At 49.8% G+C, this 16,539-nt stretch overlaps 1 protein-coding gene across 2 annotated transcripts in view; it reads right to left on the bottom strand.

Moving 5' to 3' along the window:
* Positions 1-8,215, bottom strand: part of CABLES1 (Cdk5 and Abl enzyme substrate 1) — a 106,791-nt gene extending 98,576 nt beyond the window's left edge. The window contains exon 1 of one of the 2 annotated variants that reach the window (XM_036874429.1): positions 7,243-8,215. In XM_036874429.1, the coding sequence (XP_036730324.1) occupies positions 7,243-8,120 (878 nt within the window). In that variant the 5' untranslated portion in view covers positions 8,121-8,215. The remainder of the gene's footprint in view (positions 1-7,242) is intronic. The other variant, XM_036874430.1, reaches the window with a different exon arrangement.
* Between the last annotated feature and the right edge of the window lie 8,324 nt (positions 8,216-16,539).

The raw sequence follows: 16,539 nt of genomic DNA, 5'->3' as shown, positions 1-16,539 counted from the left end.
GGGTATAATCCCAGTGCCTTAGGATTGCCACACAAATAAAACAAAATAATGCATATGAAGCCCACAGCACGTGGGAAGGTGCTATCTTCCCTCCCTGGGGAGGGGGAGAAGCTGCTGAGCGTGGGGTGGGGTTGGTAGGTGGGTGGGTGGATGATGGGGAAGAAACATTCAGTGAGGAAGGTTCATTGCTGCAGAACTGCGGAAGGAGGTGGTAGGTTGGCTACTTTACCAAATAAAAGTTCGGGAGTGACTGCTGGGTGAAAATAAAAGACCTAGAAAGTTGAGGTGAGGGGCAGCCTCAGGCCTGTCTCCAGCAAGTCCCCCAACCAGCAAGGGGCCAGGGGCAGGTGCACACAGACCCACAGGGAAGTAAGAAAGTCACCCCGGGAGGGCGTGCTCAGTACCATACCCGGGGAGGTGGGGGCGGGGGGTGATTCTGCAGGGTGATGGGTCCAAAAGGGAGGAAGGGCATCTGGTGGGGACCCTTCCCATGGAAAAGCCTGTGGGTGCCAGAACCCAGGTGTCCTTAGCAAAGCCAGCACAGCATGGAGATGACAGGCGTGCAGGGGAGCAGAGAGGGTGCCATGGTGGCAGGAGCGCCACACATGAAATACAAGGAATTTAAAACTGCCCAGATCGGGTGTGGGCCTCAGAAAGGCCCCTCTGTCGGCCGGGGAGAAGGGCTGGCAGGTCCAAACAGAAGCCAGGAGCCTCCAGGAGACAAGGACAGGGAGGGACCAGGCGACCAGCCCACATCTCTGGGGACAGAGCCCTGTGCAGGGGGGCAGAGGTCTCACGCATTTCGGTAAGGAATCAGAATGAATAGTTCAGGCTCTGCAGGCCACGTGGTCTCTGCCGCAACTACACCACTCCGCTCTGGTAGCACAAGGGCCGCCAAAGACAATACAGAAATGAACAAGCGTGGCTGTGTCCTAGAAAATCTTGTTTATAAACAGACCATGGGCCATAGTCTGCCAACCCCTGGGCTGGGGAAGGGGTGACGCTGAGAAGATACAGAGGGTCCAAAGAAAGGAAACACGCCCAGGAGGGAGGTGGTATTATTATTCCCATTTCATGGATGAGAACCTCATCCCAGAGTTAAGTGGCAGAACTAGGGCCACAAACCCCATTCCTGGGGGTTCCAGGCTCCTGCTCCTCTTCCACCTCCCTGTGAACGATGGAAGGCACAGAAAGCACAGGTGCACTGAAGAGATAACAAAGGTGACGGGAATTTAGGTGTGGTCGAGAAGGGTGGGGGGGTGCAGGCAGGCCCTGGGCAAAACTGCATCGCTGTAGTCACAGAATCCTGTCCGCCCTGGGCTGTCCCCTGGGCTCTCACGCACAGAGGTCCTCCCTGAGGGACAGAGAGGCAGACACCTACATAAGGAAACCGCAGGGCTAGTAGTGCCCTTCGAGGTCACGTACGCCACCTTCACCCCAGTTCAGCTGAAGCCAGTTGAACAAGCATTTATGAGCCTGGCTCAAACCACAGTGGAGCAGAGACAAGCGGGTTACAGGGCCCAGACCCCGGAGCCAGAATGCCTGCGTTCAAACCCAGCTCCCACGGACAGCCTGAGGGATCCTGGGCCAGTAACTTAACCTGTCTGTGCTTCAGACTAGGGGCGATACAGGGGTGCTGTCCAAGGGCTGTTATAAATGTGAACTCGCCTGACCTCCATAGGGTGCTTAGAACGACACCTGGGACATGGTAGTTAAATAAAAATACTGCATCAAGGCACTGAGCCAGGTCCCACGGTGGGGAGCGTGAAGTGTCCCTGCCCTGGTGAGGGCTCAAACAGCAGGCTCACCTCTAACCAAGCTCTCATCACCGGAAAAGTCAGCCCATTTACCTGCATCTCCCAACACATGCAGGGACCACGCTCATGTCTGTACCTCCCATAACTGACAGGGGCGCTCCATAATTGATATTCATGATGTTCATGTTTGTTGAATAAATCATACAAGGCATTAGGTCCCCAAACTAGAATTTCCTCCGCGACATACCCGACAGATAACAGAGCACCTAGGGTCACCCTCTACTGACTCTGTGACCTTGGATTCCTGCCCCTCCGTGCTGTTGGGGGCTGAAATCAACGTCTACAAAAGCACTTTGTAAACCTGAAGGCCTTTTAAAAGCGACAGAGGTGGGGACCACAGATCACTTCCGAGACAGGGGTGGTGGACCTGGCTTCCAGCCTGGATGGCCGCCTGGGGCCGGCAGGCCAGTTGCCACACCGCCCCAGCCAGAGGGAGCACAGCTGAACATTCTTTTAAAGTTCTCCCTTACGCCCGGGGAAACCCATTCCTTCATTCATTAGTGCACATCCTGCCAGCTGGAGCCTCCCAGGATAAACTTAGCTCCACCTCTGCATCTGACACAGGTTCAGTTACCCACTCATCCCCAGGCGCAAGGGCGAGGACACCCAGGGCACTAGGCTGGAAGAACACAGCACTCCACTGTCCCAGCGCTTTCATCCCAGAAGGAAACGGAGAGGCTGGGGGGGTGAAGCGACCTGCCCAAGGTTACCAGCCAGGGCAGGGGCAGGTCCAGAGCCCAGGGGGGCAGAGTACCGGTTGGGCATTCCTGATCGACATCGTGTCACCTCACCCGGCCTCACCCACTGCTCCTTCCCAGTGTGTTCAAAGGCCACCTGCCCTTGGCCTTCTCCCTACCTAACAACTCTCCTTCCTGGGGAAAAGCATCCAGCAGGCGGAGCTCCCCAGCCCGGCCACGGGGAAACACTGCAAAGCCAGGCTGTGGCTTCCCCCACCCTCCCTGGGGGGCAAAGAGTCACACTTGAATTCACTGCCCTTGCTGGGCACTTGCCAGCAGCGGGCAGGCTTCCGATGCATTTCCCCTGCTGAGTTCACCCACGGCATGACAACTTGGTGACTGTAAGGAAGGGGGCAGTGGGTGAACCTTGGGCTCTCGCCTCAGGCCCTGGCTAGAGTTGTGGGTGAGCATCCTGACCAGGGCGTGGCCTGGCCCGGGACTGCAGCTTTGGCTTCCACAATGCATGTTGCTGGAAAGGTGGCTCAACAATAATTTGGGTTGGCTTACCACAGAGGAGGTCAAAGTCCTCTCTTGACTTCTAAAATCCAGAAGGGTCAGGTGGCTTCCAGCTGGAACACAGTGTGGTGACTTGCCTGAAGTCACAAAGCAGGGAGGTGACAAAGTGGGGAGAGAAGTCCATCCCCCCTCTCTTACTCTGGTTGGCGATCCCCTATTTAGCTCACATTTTTCTTTTCAGTGAAGAGGACACCACAGACCCAGTACCAGTCCAGGTCTCACCCCAGGAGGGGCCCTGCAGAGGGAGGGCTGGTTAGAAGCTCCAGAGCAGTCAAGTGTTAGCCTGAGCTCTGCCCCAAGGGGTAAGTGACCTCGAGCAGGTTACTTAATCTCTCTGAGCCCTGGTTTCCTGGTCCTTAGAAGTAGGAACAATCGTAGTACCAGTAAAGTCTTCTTCAAGGTGCGGCCCATTTGCCTCCCAGGAAGCTAGTTAACAATGCAGACTTGGGACCCCCAGACCCGCAGGATCAGAATCTGCCTTTTCTCAAGATCCCCAGGCGACTCTAAACTCATTTACATACATAATACATACAGCACTTTAGCATGTGCTCCCACCCACACAGTCGGCCCCCCCGATAATAAATGTAAGCTCAGTCTGCACTTGAAAGGGTCAGGAACACAGGCCGGGGCTCTCCGGAAGGGCTGACTTACTGCCCAAGGCTGTGCACCCCGATTCAAACCCCAGGCTTGGGACTCTTCTGCACCACACGCTCTCTTTCCACTGAAGACCCGAGTCTCCACAAGTCACACGCTAACACGGGTGTTCTAAGAAGCAAAACCCTCACGTTTTAAATTAATACACTGGTCCCCGTGTGCCCCTCTCATCAGGGCCGATGGTGCACGTCTGTTCACCTGGGCTCCATTCTGCAATTCAGGAGCTCTACGAAGTGGAGTAACCCGCTGCCAGCTGCTACCTGAGGTGAAATTTTTAAAGTGAAAGAAAGCCTTAAAACACACCGTATAAATTTACACTCCCCTTTGCCTACTAACACCTTCCTCGGGCAGAGAACACAACAGAATGTCAAGCTAGAAGGCATCGTTTTGGTTTCCCAGTCACCTAGCCATAGAGCAAACCCCAGCACAAACTCCAGGCAGGCCTGGAGCCCCATGCACGAGGCCCGTGGTCCTAAGTTCGCTATACACTTCAGTGGAGACTGGTTAAGTAGCAAGGCTAAATGTGAGGACTAGGAAAGGGAGTACAGAATCACACCAGCACGACTGACCTGCTGTATCCCGGACAAACATTTACAGCCAACAGCTCCAAAATTCTCCTGGGGCCTACTGCATGCAAGGCACAGTGATACCGTGCAGCGGCGGAGGAAAGACATCAGGCTTGGATCTCAAAGATCCTGGCCAACACTGGGTCTGAGAAAGAATCTACACATAGGGTGGCTGTGAGGATTCACTGGGATAAATGTCAAATATCCAGCCGAAAGCACAGAGATGGAGACATCAATCCATGGACACATCTGTGCCAAGGCCTGGGCACAGAAATTTTCCTGTCATATTTCAAGATTTGCAAGTACAAGTAATAATTGTGATTAGTTTTACAAGTGTCCAGGTGGAAGTAACAAAAAAGAAAGGGTTTCAAGATTTCAGGTCAGGAGATTCTGATTTTTATATACCCATAACAAACCGGATATATGAAATCCCAAATTCATGAAAAAAAAAAAAGGGCAGATTTCAATTAATTATGGCAGTGCTTTCCAAACTTTCACTTGTATATGAATCATCTGGGGATCTTGTTAAAATGCAAGTTTGCACTCAAGTAGTCCAGAGTAGGGCCTGAGCGTTTGCATTTGTAAGAGCGCTGAAGGTCCAAGAACTCAGTTTTGAGCAGGAAGGTTGTTTGGAATTCTTTACATTGCAAGCAACAAATCCAAGGAAAGCATAATATGATTTAAAAACAACACCCCAGGAGAACATCTATGAAGTAGTATATGGAACCACCCAGGCTAGGAGAATTTCTTAAAGGGAGGCATACCAGGAAAACAAATGACATTCTTTAAGTTGGCCTGGGCCTTATTCATATGAGTCTGTACTCCACATCACCATTCATCTAGGCAGGTGAAAGTACTCTCTAGTGATCACAAAAGCACTACACTTCTGACAAAATTCTTGCAAGCAGGGCGGTGTAGGAAACAAAGTGTCCTAGGAGATTCCAAGTGCCTGGCCATTCCATGAGTAGCGGCCATGCTAGCTCTTCACGGCCTTTCTTAAATCTCTGTTTTACCCATTTACTTCCTCTCTGCACATTAAATTTGACACTATTTCTGTTGACAGATGTAATGTTTTAAACGCTCGTCAAGTTGCCGGATATGGATAATTCCGAAGCAGTAAGATGAATGTGACTGTCAGGTTAAGGAAGCATCTTATACTGACTAACTCATCTTAATGTGTGTGTTGGGGGGGGGGGGAATCAATAAAACATCCAAGGGGTTCATATTTATAGGTTCAGAGATTAAATCTGGCTATTTTTTGTATCAGAGATATCAACACACAAGATCCTCCGTGTCCTCTGAAATGAGATTCTTGGAGACAAAGTGTGAAGTAATTTGATCTCCAGATGTTTTGAGCATGGGAACACATCTGTCTACTATGAGACACAGGCCAATCTTGCACACTGGCTTAGAATAACATGTATGTTTATTACAACTCCTGTCCTGACCCGCTGGACAAACTGGGCTCATGCTTAAACTGTAGAGTCATTAAGAGCCAGTGCATGATGTCAAGCTGCCCAGAAACTGCTGAGTCCGAACCACTCACCCAGAACGGAAGGGATTCCCCTCCCCTCCTGTGCACTGGCCCAGTAACGGGGAGAGGCATGCTCTGACAAGAAATGCCAGGCCCAGGCTGTCACCTGTGCCCAGCGTCACTAATCATCCATGCAGTCACAGAGCTATTCGACCGCTCCACACCCCTGCCCGCAGCCCATGTGCACTCGGCTAGGATGCTACATACCAAGCAGGGTCATGATTTCACCACTTGGGAAGAAACAGACTCAGAACAAAATTCTGCAGGAGCCTGGCTTGCTCTTTCCCATCTGTCCACTGCAGGAGGAAGTTAAGTTTTCCAACAGGCCACCTTCTTACTTAGGCCAGAAAAAGCCTAAGTGTTCAGATGAGCATTACAGGAGAGAGGCTGTAACAGGAAAGGTTCCCCCTTCTCACCTTGAGGCCTGCAACATGTTGGCAAGGTCCCACTCCAGAAGGGGAAACTGAAGCCCCAGGAGGTTAAAATAACTGAGCCATAGGGAGCCTAAGAGGCCTTCCTAAGTAACAAGCCTCCCAGGGAACAGGTCTGCACTTCCTTGGGGCTCCCCACTCCTGTTCTCTCCCAATCTCCAGTCCCACTGTCTGATGCAGACCTAGCTCCCCGACTGTCCCTGGAACATAAGTGACAAGCTCTAGCCATTTCCTGAATAAGCAAGTGTCCAACATTTCACGGTTTTGCTAAGATGCTTGATACCCGCAGATGACTTAAGCGAGCGAACACAACCACCTTTCCACTAATTTCAGCAAATTCACCTTGGAATGGAAAAAAGGATCCTCAAGCCCTATTTCCTCCCTGTCCCCCACCCCCAAGGCCTGGTTCAAGGGAACATAAAGACTTCCCTTTTCTTAGAAAAGCAAAAGGAAAACGCCAAGTTCTCCTGGGACACTGGAATACTTTGAGCGCAGGCAGAACTTCTCAGGAGGGATTCACGGCGTGTCTGCGACAAGTTCAGGCTCACACGCGCCGCTTAGCCGCCGGCCGGACCCACGGCTCAACTCTGCGCCCCGCCTAGTCTTGCCTGGCTCAAGGAGAGTGCTTCTCCGGGTCCAGACCGGGTTTCTGGAAGTTCGTGATCTCCTCCGTGCAGTGGGAGGTTTTGGTGCCGCTTTTTAGTGGGCTCCCGCAAGCCCTAACTCGGGACCCACTGCATGAGCATGGTGCTTCTGCTCTGTGAGTGCCGGGCTCGTACACACACGTGTGAACACGCACACACGTGTGAACACGCACACACGCTCCCTAGAGACCTTCCCTCTTCCGCGTGCCCTCGTAGTTTGGAATTCGCGCCAGAAGCCCAGGGATCCGGCAGCGCGCGGGAATTGGGAGCGACCGAGTCCCGCAGCAGAGAGCGGGCCGGGAGGGACGCGAGGTAAGGCGCGCGTGGCGTCCTGGATACTCACCGGGACCTCTGCAGCTGCTCGAAGGCGCTGGTGCTGCCCCCCTGGCCCGGCTGCTCCAGGGAACAGTAGTTCTGCGAGGTCTGCCTGGAGAAGGCGAGCGGCAGGATTCCCTGAGTGAAAGAGTTGAGGCGGCCCCGACTACCGCTCCCACTCCCGGGGGTCCCGGAGCCCAAGAAGGCGGCCGCCGGCACGTGCACGCTGATAAAGGCGTCGTCTTCCTCCAACTCGTCCTGCCCGGCGCCCCCGGGCCCGTCGGGCAGCTGCGGCTGAACGCAGGCGGTGAGAGGCGCGGGCCGGGGCGGCTGCAATTGCTCCCCCGATGTCCGGCCCGCGCCCAGGGGGCTCGCGAACCCTCGGGCCGCCCCGGGGCCGAGCACGGTCGCGTGGCCGCCGGGGACCAGGGGCGGCAGCGGCGAGGGCGGCGGGTGGCAGGGGCCCGATCCAGCTGCCAACGCCGCCGCCGTGCCCGCCGCGGCGAGCGCGCCGCAACCGCCCCGCTCGGCGGCGGCGAGCAGGCTGAGCCGAGTCCTCGCGCCGCAGGCGCTGCCGGCGCCCGGCTTGGCCGCGCCGCTCTCCTCGCCGCCGGCCCACTCCTCGTCCTGCAGCGGCGGCCGTCCGTCCAGCGAGATGTTGGTGAGGAAGGAGAGGGCAGCCTGGCGGCGCCGCGGGTCCATGCGCGGCTTCCTGGGGGGCTCGGGCGGCGGCAGCGGCGGCTGCGGCGGCGGCTGGGCCGGCGCGGCGGCCGCGGGCTGAGGCTGCTGCTGCGGCGGCTGCTGCAATCTTCTGGTGCCCGCGGCGTCGGTGCCGGCGCTGCTGCTGCTGCTGCTGCGGACGGCCTTGCCGGCGGTGGCGGCCGTGGTGGCGGCAGTCGCCGCCATTGTGTCCGTCTGCGGAGATATTTCCGCGATGCCCGGAGAAGCGAGCGGCGCCCGAGTGCTAAGCGGCGGGCGCGAGCGCCGGTGACCCGGGCTGGGCAGGGCGCGGGGCGCGGGCGGCGTGCGCGGCGGCCCGGCCCCCCAGCGGGCGGGCCATGCTCGCCCCTCGGTGCTCGGGCGGGGGGCGCCGCCGCTCCGGCCCACGCGCGCGGCTCGCTGGCTCGCTGGCCGTCTGCCCGCCCGCCAGCAGCCTGGGGGTTCGGTCCCGGGCCCTCCCAGACCCCGCAGTCTACGACTCTCGGGCCCCGGTGTCCGTACTTATAGGTGCGCGCGCCCCGCGCTCGCGCTCCGAAGCGCTCTTTGCAAAAACACTGTATCACGTGTGGGGAATGAAACCTGGGAGGAAAACAAAGCCGCAGGCGGCAGCCGCGGAGGCTGGCGGCCGGAGGCGGGGGGCCGGAGGAGGAGGAAGAGGAGGAGGAAAGGAAAGACGAGCGGGTGGCGGGGCGAGGGATCGGCCGGGCGGTCCAGGTAGTCCGGGCCGACTGCGGGGAGAGTTGGTGGCTCCCAGGGCGCGCGCCCAGGTGAGGGAGGTAGCACGTTTCCTCGTAGCGCTTGGACTGGGAACTGGGGGCGCGAGCAGAACCCCATGAGTCACCGCGTGAAAATGTGGTCCCGGGAGAGTTGTGGGTCTGCGGGACAATTAATTGGAGCGACGCGGAGATTTGGCCCGCGAACTTGTTAACTGGATCCCGCGCTGCTGTTGGGCCCCGAGAAATACATTCTTATTAATAGTTACACACCCCTTATGTGGACAGTCCCACCATAAAGCTGTCGCTAACCGTTGAGTTTGTGTTTCATTCATTCACAGACTGAGGATGCAGCCCCTGATTTAAATGCACACCCGAGAGTGCGTCAGAACCCAGGCTCGAACATCAAACGTGTGGCCAGACTAATTGACACATCTCCATTTGATGGTGCTGTCACTTTTCATCTCTTTCTTAGCAAAGGCCAACATCAATTTTTACTTCGGCCCAGAAACGTGCTCCGTTTTCCATGAAGACCAAGGTAAGCTAAGATGGCCTCACAACCTTTTCCCCTTGTCACCTTGCAAATTTTTGTGGGTTATGATCTCTTTTCCTCCCATATAAACTGGGAACAATATGTACAGCTACTTTCTGTCATTTATTTCATAAACATCCGTCTGGTACCTACAATGTCTTCTGTAAAGATGAGTACCTGTCCAAGCTGCAGCTCTGGATCTGTGAGGGGTGGCAGAATTCTGTACCCCAAACCCACGCCCAACAAATGCCTGTCCTGGGGGGGTTGGAGTGGTGGGGGGTTACCATGGGCCATCCGAAAACGCCTGCAGATTTCCCTATGCGGTTTGGGTGACTTACCAAATGCAGTAGGAACAATTGTCACACTGACTTGAGTTCTGTGACATCTAAGAAACCCTCTACACTTTCCTGAGGGAGAAGCAATGTGTTTAAGATCAAGGGATTAATTTAATTAAAGGTTTAAATTTAGCCTTGGAGCTAATGGGTAACTGTACATTGAAATTCCACTCCATTTCAAGTTCAAGAAAGTAAATTGAGTAATGTAGAGCAAATACACCCTTCCAGAGACATGCAGCCAGCCTGGAGGATGAGATATGGGTGAGTTCGGGTTACAGTGGTTTAGGACAAACATGGCACATGGCCCTTTACATGAACAATTGTTCATTTTTTATGTTATGCCATTTTTAGGCCTTTTGAGAAAGTGGAACCCAGTGTCTATATTTAGAGCAGCCTTACTGCAGCTAAGCACCAGTGCTGTGTAATTTCATTAGGATTTTAATTACTCTCTTCAACTAACTACTTGAAACTTCCAAGTTACTTTATTACAACTAACTTAATTTACTTGACCACAGGTCTGGTTGTGCTGACAGGCAGTGTTTAAAAAAAACACCAACTCTGCACATGTAAAAGAAAAAACTATTTTTATCAAAAAAGTGATGCATGTTTATTGCAGAACATTTAGAGAATAAGATAAAGAGAAGTAGGAAAAAAAAAAAGCTTTGCTAACAATCACATCTCCTATGGAAATTTTGATTTCTGTCCTGTGTATATTTTAAACAAAAGTTAAAGCGGGCTGTTTGTGTCTTGTGATCTTTGCTTGCTGTGTTGTGATCATCCTTCCTTTTAGAATATTCTTCTATAACATCATTTTAATGACTGCACAGTGTTCAGTTTGATGGAGAAACTATAATTATTAAGCCTGTGCCCTACATTGAACATTTAGGTTGTTTCCTCTTTTGCTGTTATAAAGAGTGATGATGACATCCTTTGTTTTGCTAAATCTTGCTACCATCCAATATTATTTTCTTAGGTTAAATGGATTTTGGGGCAAAGGACATACCATATTTTTAAGGCTTTCTATCCAGAAAAGTTGTTCCAATTGGCTTCCTCACTCTTGCCAGCATTGGGTATTAAAATTTTTTCATCAATATTCATTTCTTTGCCCATTTAAGCTATTTTAAGGGTCAAATATGCAAACTAATTTCAAATATTTATTAAAACATCAAACAAGAATTAATATCGATTTAACCTCCAAACCGCTCCTGTGATCTTCTTATGGGGATCAGGAGAGATACAATTTACTGTTCATCTACTATGTGCTAGCCACAGAATATTTCTAATCCTTATGACTACTCTGCAGTGCTGGGGGGAGGGGAGATTATCATCAATAGTTTACAGATGCGGCTCAGAAAAATAAAATGATTTGCCCAAGGTCACTAGCTCTTAAAGTGGCTGGGCCAGGGGCTTCCCTGGTGGCGCAGTGGTTAAGAAGCCACCTGCCAATGCAGGGGACACGGGTTCGAGCCCTGGTCCGGGAAGATCCCACATGCCGCGGTGCAACTAAGCCGGTGCGCCACAACTACTGAGCCTGCGCTCTAGAACCCGCGAGCCCCGACTACTGAGCCGGCTCGCCTAGAGCTGGTGCTCCACAACAGGAGAAGTCACTGCAGTGAGAAGCCTGCGCACCGCAACGAAGGGTAGCCCCCACTCGCCACAACTAGAGAAAACCCACACACAGCAACGAAGACCCAACGCAGCCAAAAATAAATAAATAAATTTATATTAAAAAAAAAAAGTGGCTGGGCCAGTATGCAAATCTTACTCCAAGACCCATACATATTCTTGCGCCCTCTGCTGGTGAGGATGTTTTATGGGGGGGCTGTCTCCACATTTAATCTCATATTCATAATAAAGAGTCAACTATAATGGAAATAAAACAAGCTTTGGAGGAGAGGGATCTGGGTTTCAAGAGTAAGTCTCTTAACTTCTCCAAGCCAGTTTCCTCTGGGTTATTCTGAGGTACAAATGAGGTTGCTTGAGAAGCATTTTATAAACTTTAAAGTACTTTTTAAAATGTCTGTTACTATACCATCCTAATCTACTTACTCCCTGAATTTTTCCAAATTCACTTATTTTTCACCTATTTACACATGCATCAAGTATTACTGAGCAACTTCTAGGTGCACAGCACCATCTTGCTACAAAAGGGATAAAAAGAAGTGTAACCTTTAGCCCTTGTGCCCTTGACACTGAAAGTAATGAAAACCAAAAGCTCAGGACACAGTTCAGTAAAATGGTAAGGCAGACTCTGATGAAGTGATCAAATGAGCAATCTGACTGGGACACTGTATACATATTATCATAGTGTGAAAGAGGAGCTTTTCATTTGAGGGGAGGCCTCAAGCAAGAGCCAGGATTTAAGCTGACCTGGGAAATGAAGGAAGGAAGAAGTTCAGTTCAGGAAGAGGAAATTCTGCAAATTCCTCATGGATTGCAAGCTTAGAAGTATAATTCTTACTAAACCAGTTGCCAAGGTTTGATTTTTTTTCCATTTCTTTTCATATTGCTCCATTCCAAGCACCCATTCTGAAAACTGTAATTGCATGCACAAACTGTTTTGACTGACATACATGGGAGTCAATTTAAAAAAGAAAAAAGAACCTACAAGTAATCACTGATCCTTTAAAAAAAATAATTCCGCAGACCAAGAAGTCTGAAAATTAGCTTAGAGAAAACAGTGGATATCAGTCATATCAGAAGCCATCTGACATAAGTGGCAATAACAAGGGGTTCTGATGCCAGCTTAGGCCCTTACAAGCTTATGACCTTTGGGGCCTCCTGCTTGGGAAAATTACAAAATTTTTGCGTTTGTTGCCTCGTCTGTAAAGGTAGGTTTAGTGTAATATTTTACCTTGCAGAGTTGTGAGGATTAGTGACAGTATGATGATGTAACTAGCAGAGTATCTTTAGGTAGCTATTATTAGAAAAATGCAAAATATAGAAGGTGCTCCTAACAAAGGCCAGGATGTTTTCGGTTCTAGGTTTTTGTAGTTTTCACTACTGTCAGGCAGGTAGGCCCATGAGAAGCTTCAGATGTCAGCTCCAGTTCAGAACAGATTATTGTATGGCATGTTCCCTAAAAGTGCAGGCTGTTGCCTGCTTTTTATAGGCGTGAAATATAGGCATAGTGCCGATGAGAAACCTGCTACTTTCCTTAATCAGATGAAAGTTAGATTTTCCAAGACTAGAAATGGAGAATATCCAAGAGACAGTCGTTAACACCCCAACTGTTCTCCCTGAAATTCACCTTCCCGTCGGGACTCTTAATCATCATTTCTGTTATCCTGGGAGAAGGGGAGGGAAATCGATGGGGGGGTATTGTTTCCCCCTTTACAGTTTGGCATAGATACCTTAATTTCCTTACTTAATTCTCCAGGACATCTGAGACTAGATGCAGCATTTAAATATGACTTGACTAGAAGCTCAGGGATATTTAACGAAGAAATAAACTCAATGAGTAACAGGCAGCCACATAGAGCAACTTACAGAATATGACTTCCTTATAGTCCTTGTCTCAATATTTCCTAAATGCCAATCCCATGCTCGATTCTGGCTTATGTTCTGTGAGTAGCAATGATCCTGCCCTGGAGCCCTCAAGCTAATAGCAGAAAAGGCATGGAAATATTTTCACCAAAATATATCAGGTATTTTAAAAAGAGAGAGAGAGAGAGCTATATGCACAGGGGTCAACCAACCCCCGGCATACCTCCTAGAGTAGGGGCTATTTCAACTTTTGCCCCCCAGCACCACCCATCTAGGGCACTCTCCTCTCCCTACGCAGGAGAAGATGCCCAGAGGAAATGGCATTCCTGCTACTGGCCATGATCCCATCCTCCAAGTCTCCTTTTCCTGTCTGGGGACCTGCCCATCCCTCAGTAACTGGCACCAGCAGCCCCTGGCATTGTTAACTCATCGGCCCAAACAGGATCATTTTGTCTCCAGACCCCTCACACTACGTGGAGGAAAGAGGAAGAAGGATGTTTTACCACAGTACCTGCCTAGCACAATGGAGCGCCTTCAGACTTTTATAACTTGTATGAGAAGCTGAGAAAAGTAGGCAATAGAGCATGTCCATTGGACTGTATGAACGGTCATGTAAGTGTGTGTTACTAATTCTTCAAGGACGACAGCTCAGGGCAAGAATGGATTTTGATAGCTGTCAGTCTGGGGAGACAAGTGCCAGTAACCCTTCGTCACTGTCACAGTGTCTTTAGAGTGCAGATCCCCAAAACAGTAGCGCAAATGCATTTACTCTTCAGATTTCTTCTGATCCACCAAAATTCTCCCTTGGATGCAGCCCAGCCAATTGTGAAGGAGGAGGATAGCCATTCATAATAAGTGGTCCATTCCACTAGCCCTCCGCCAGCGGGGTGCAGCCAATGGGCCCAGGTTCGGGTTTTCAGGTTCCGAGCTCTCCCGCTAACCTGTGACTGCTGGGCCTCGGCTTCTTCATCTCAAGGCTGGAGCAAATCCTGTTCACCTCGCATGGTTACTGTGCAGATGAGAACCAAGGCATGTGTAGAACACCTCCCACTGTCTAACACATAGTGGGTGCTCGTGAATGGTGGCTGATGCTAGTATACAAGGGACCCCAGAGAAGCACGCCAGACTGGTGAGCAGTGGATGTCCCGTTCCACTGCCCAAGGCATTAACTGCCCTGGAAGGAACGTGGCGTCCAAACTGTGTTAAGAAAAATACATTTCAGGGCTTCCCTGGTGGAGCAATGGTTAAGAATACGCCTGCCAATGCAGGCGACATGGGTTCGGGGACATGGATTCGAGCCCTGGTCCGGGAAGATCCCACATGCCGCAGAGCAACTAAGCCTGTGCGCCACAACTACTGAAGCCCGCATGCCTAGAGCCCGTGCTCAGCAACAAGAGAAGCCACCGCAAGGAGAAGCCTGCGCACCGCAACGAGGAGTAGCCCCTGCTCACCGCAGCTAGAGAAAGCCCGCAAGCAGCAATGAAGACCCAACGCAGCCAAAAATAAATACATAAATAAATAAATTTATAATAAATAAGTCAATAAATATACTGTGTTTAAAAAAGAAAAATACAGGGCTTCCCTGGTGGCGCAGTGGTTGAGAATCTGCCTGCCAATGCAGGGGACACGGGTTCGAGCCCTGGTCTGGGAGGATCCCACGTGCCGCGGAGCAACTGGGCCCGTGAGCCACAACTACTGAGCCTGCGCGTCTGGAGCCTGTGCTCCGCAACAAGAGAGGCCGCGATAGTGAGAGGCCTGCGCACCGCGATGAAGAGTGGCCCCCGCTTGCCACAACTAGAGAAAGCCCTCGCACAGAAACGAAGACCCAACACAGCCATAAATAAATAAATAAATAAATAAATAAATAAATAAAAATTTTAAAAAAAGAAAAAAAAAATACATTTCAGATGCTACCCTGAGATGGCCTCAGTCTTCCAAAAGGGGATTGTTCATGCCCATAATGCCACCCAAAATCCAATTGCAGAATTTTTATGATATTGGCATTTTAAAGAAAAATCAATGAATTTTCTTCATTGTGTTACTTTTATACTTCAATTATAGCAAACTCTTGATTCTCTTTGAAATTAACCTGTTTTTATTTCTTTTGAAATTATACTGATATGCATGAATAAGCATCTCACGTACAAAGAAGAAAGCACTTCTTATGTAATTATAGCACTTCTTATGTAATTATGTAATTTCCTGAACATGCAAATTACATATGGCGCTGGCTTCCAGATGAAAGCTCCTCTAGACTGTGCACAAATCGATAGGCCTAGAAGGCTCTATGTCTCCCAGTATAAAAATGTTATTTTATAGTGTTTGCGTTTGTTAGGTCACTCTCACATCAGAGTGGGACGAATGTGGCCAGATTCTGGGGGAAACATCACCACTTTGCCTGCCACTGGAAGTTTAGCTGAGCTAATTAGTGGTCTGTGGTAACCTTCACTGATAGATGGGCAAACCACATGAAGAGACAGCCCAGAGAAACTGAAATGCAAATGCCTACCAATCACTTGAAAAAAGGAGAAATAAGAGTGATGGACACTCTTATATTGCTGGTGTAGACTGGAACAACCTTTCTGGAAAGTCATTTGGCAAATGTATCAAGAGCCTTAAAAAGTTCACGCCTGAGAGCATGGGCTTGGGAGTCACACTGGCTGGGTTAAATTTTGGCCACACTCATGGTTTTGAGCACATTGAGCACGTTACCCTTTGTGCTTCAGTTTTCTCATCTGTGAATTGGGAATGATAATCTACCTTTTATAGCATTGCTATGAGGAATCAGTGCAGTAACGTTGCAGTTAATGCTTGGTACATGGCAAACACTCATGAAATGTAGTTACTGCAGTAATCCTAAGGAGCTATTGAGAAACAAGGTCAAACATTTATGCACAAAAATATTCATCGTAGCATTGTTTAAAATAAAGGAAACTTGAAAAAAGAAACCCTAAATGTGGAGCAATGGAAAAACTAAGTAAATTATGGTTTACTCAAACAATGGGATATTGTGCTTCTATTTTTTAAAAAATTATGTTTACCAAGCTTTCTTAATGACATGAAAAATGTGTTTTGAAACAATGCTAACCAAATAGAGTAGAAACTAGATAGATCACAATATCTCAACTTTGTGAAAAAAATGAATGGAATTGTTTTAAATACTAATATGTGCCTAAAGCGTACATGTGACCAGAGGGGTAAATCACTGGCTAGGATAGTAGGATTATGGTGATTTTTATTTGCTTCTTTTTGTTTATGCAAGTAGAAATAAGTGTGTGGTCATTATAGAAACTGCTTCCCAATGAATATTTTTTAAAATATTTTTTAAATACGTAGAAATAAAGCTTGGAAGAAACTATATCCAAATGTTAAATGGTGGAATTATTGGGGAACTTTTTTCAATTTCTTTAGGGATATTAGGAAGCAACTAGCTTTCTCTGCCACCGATGAGTAGGAGGTGTTTAGGCAGAGAGAAGGAAATGCCTTTTAGTAAGGAAACCAAGTATGAATGAAGGTGCAAAGACAGGATTAGAAAGGAA

This window comes from Balaenoptera musculus, chromosome 14 (assembly GCF_009873245.2).
Source record: "Balaenoptera musculus isolate JJ_BM4_2016_0621 chromosome 14, mBalMus1.pri.v3, whole genome shotgun sequence".
Lineage (NCBI taxonomy): Eukaryota > Metazoa > Chordata > Mammalia > Artiodactyla > Balaenopteridae > Balaenoptera > Balaenoptera musculus.
The sequence above is the reverse complement of the archived record's forward strand: the minus strand, read 5'-3'. Positions and strand labels throughout refer to the sequence as shown.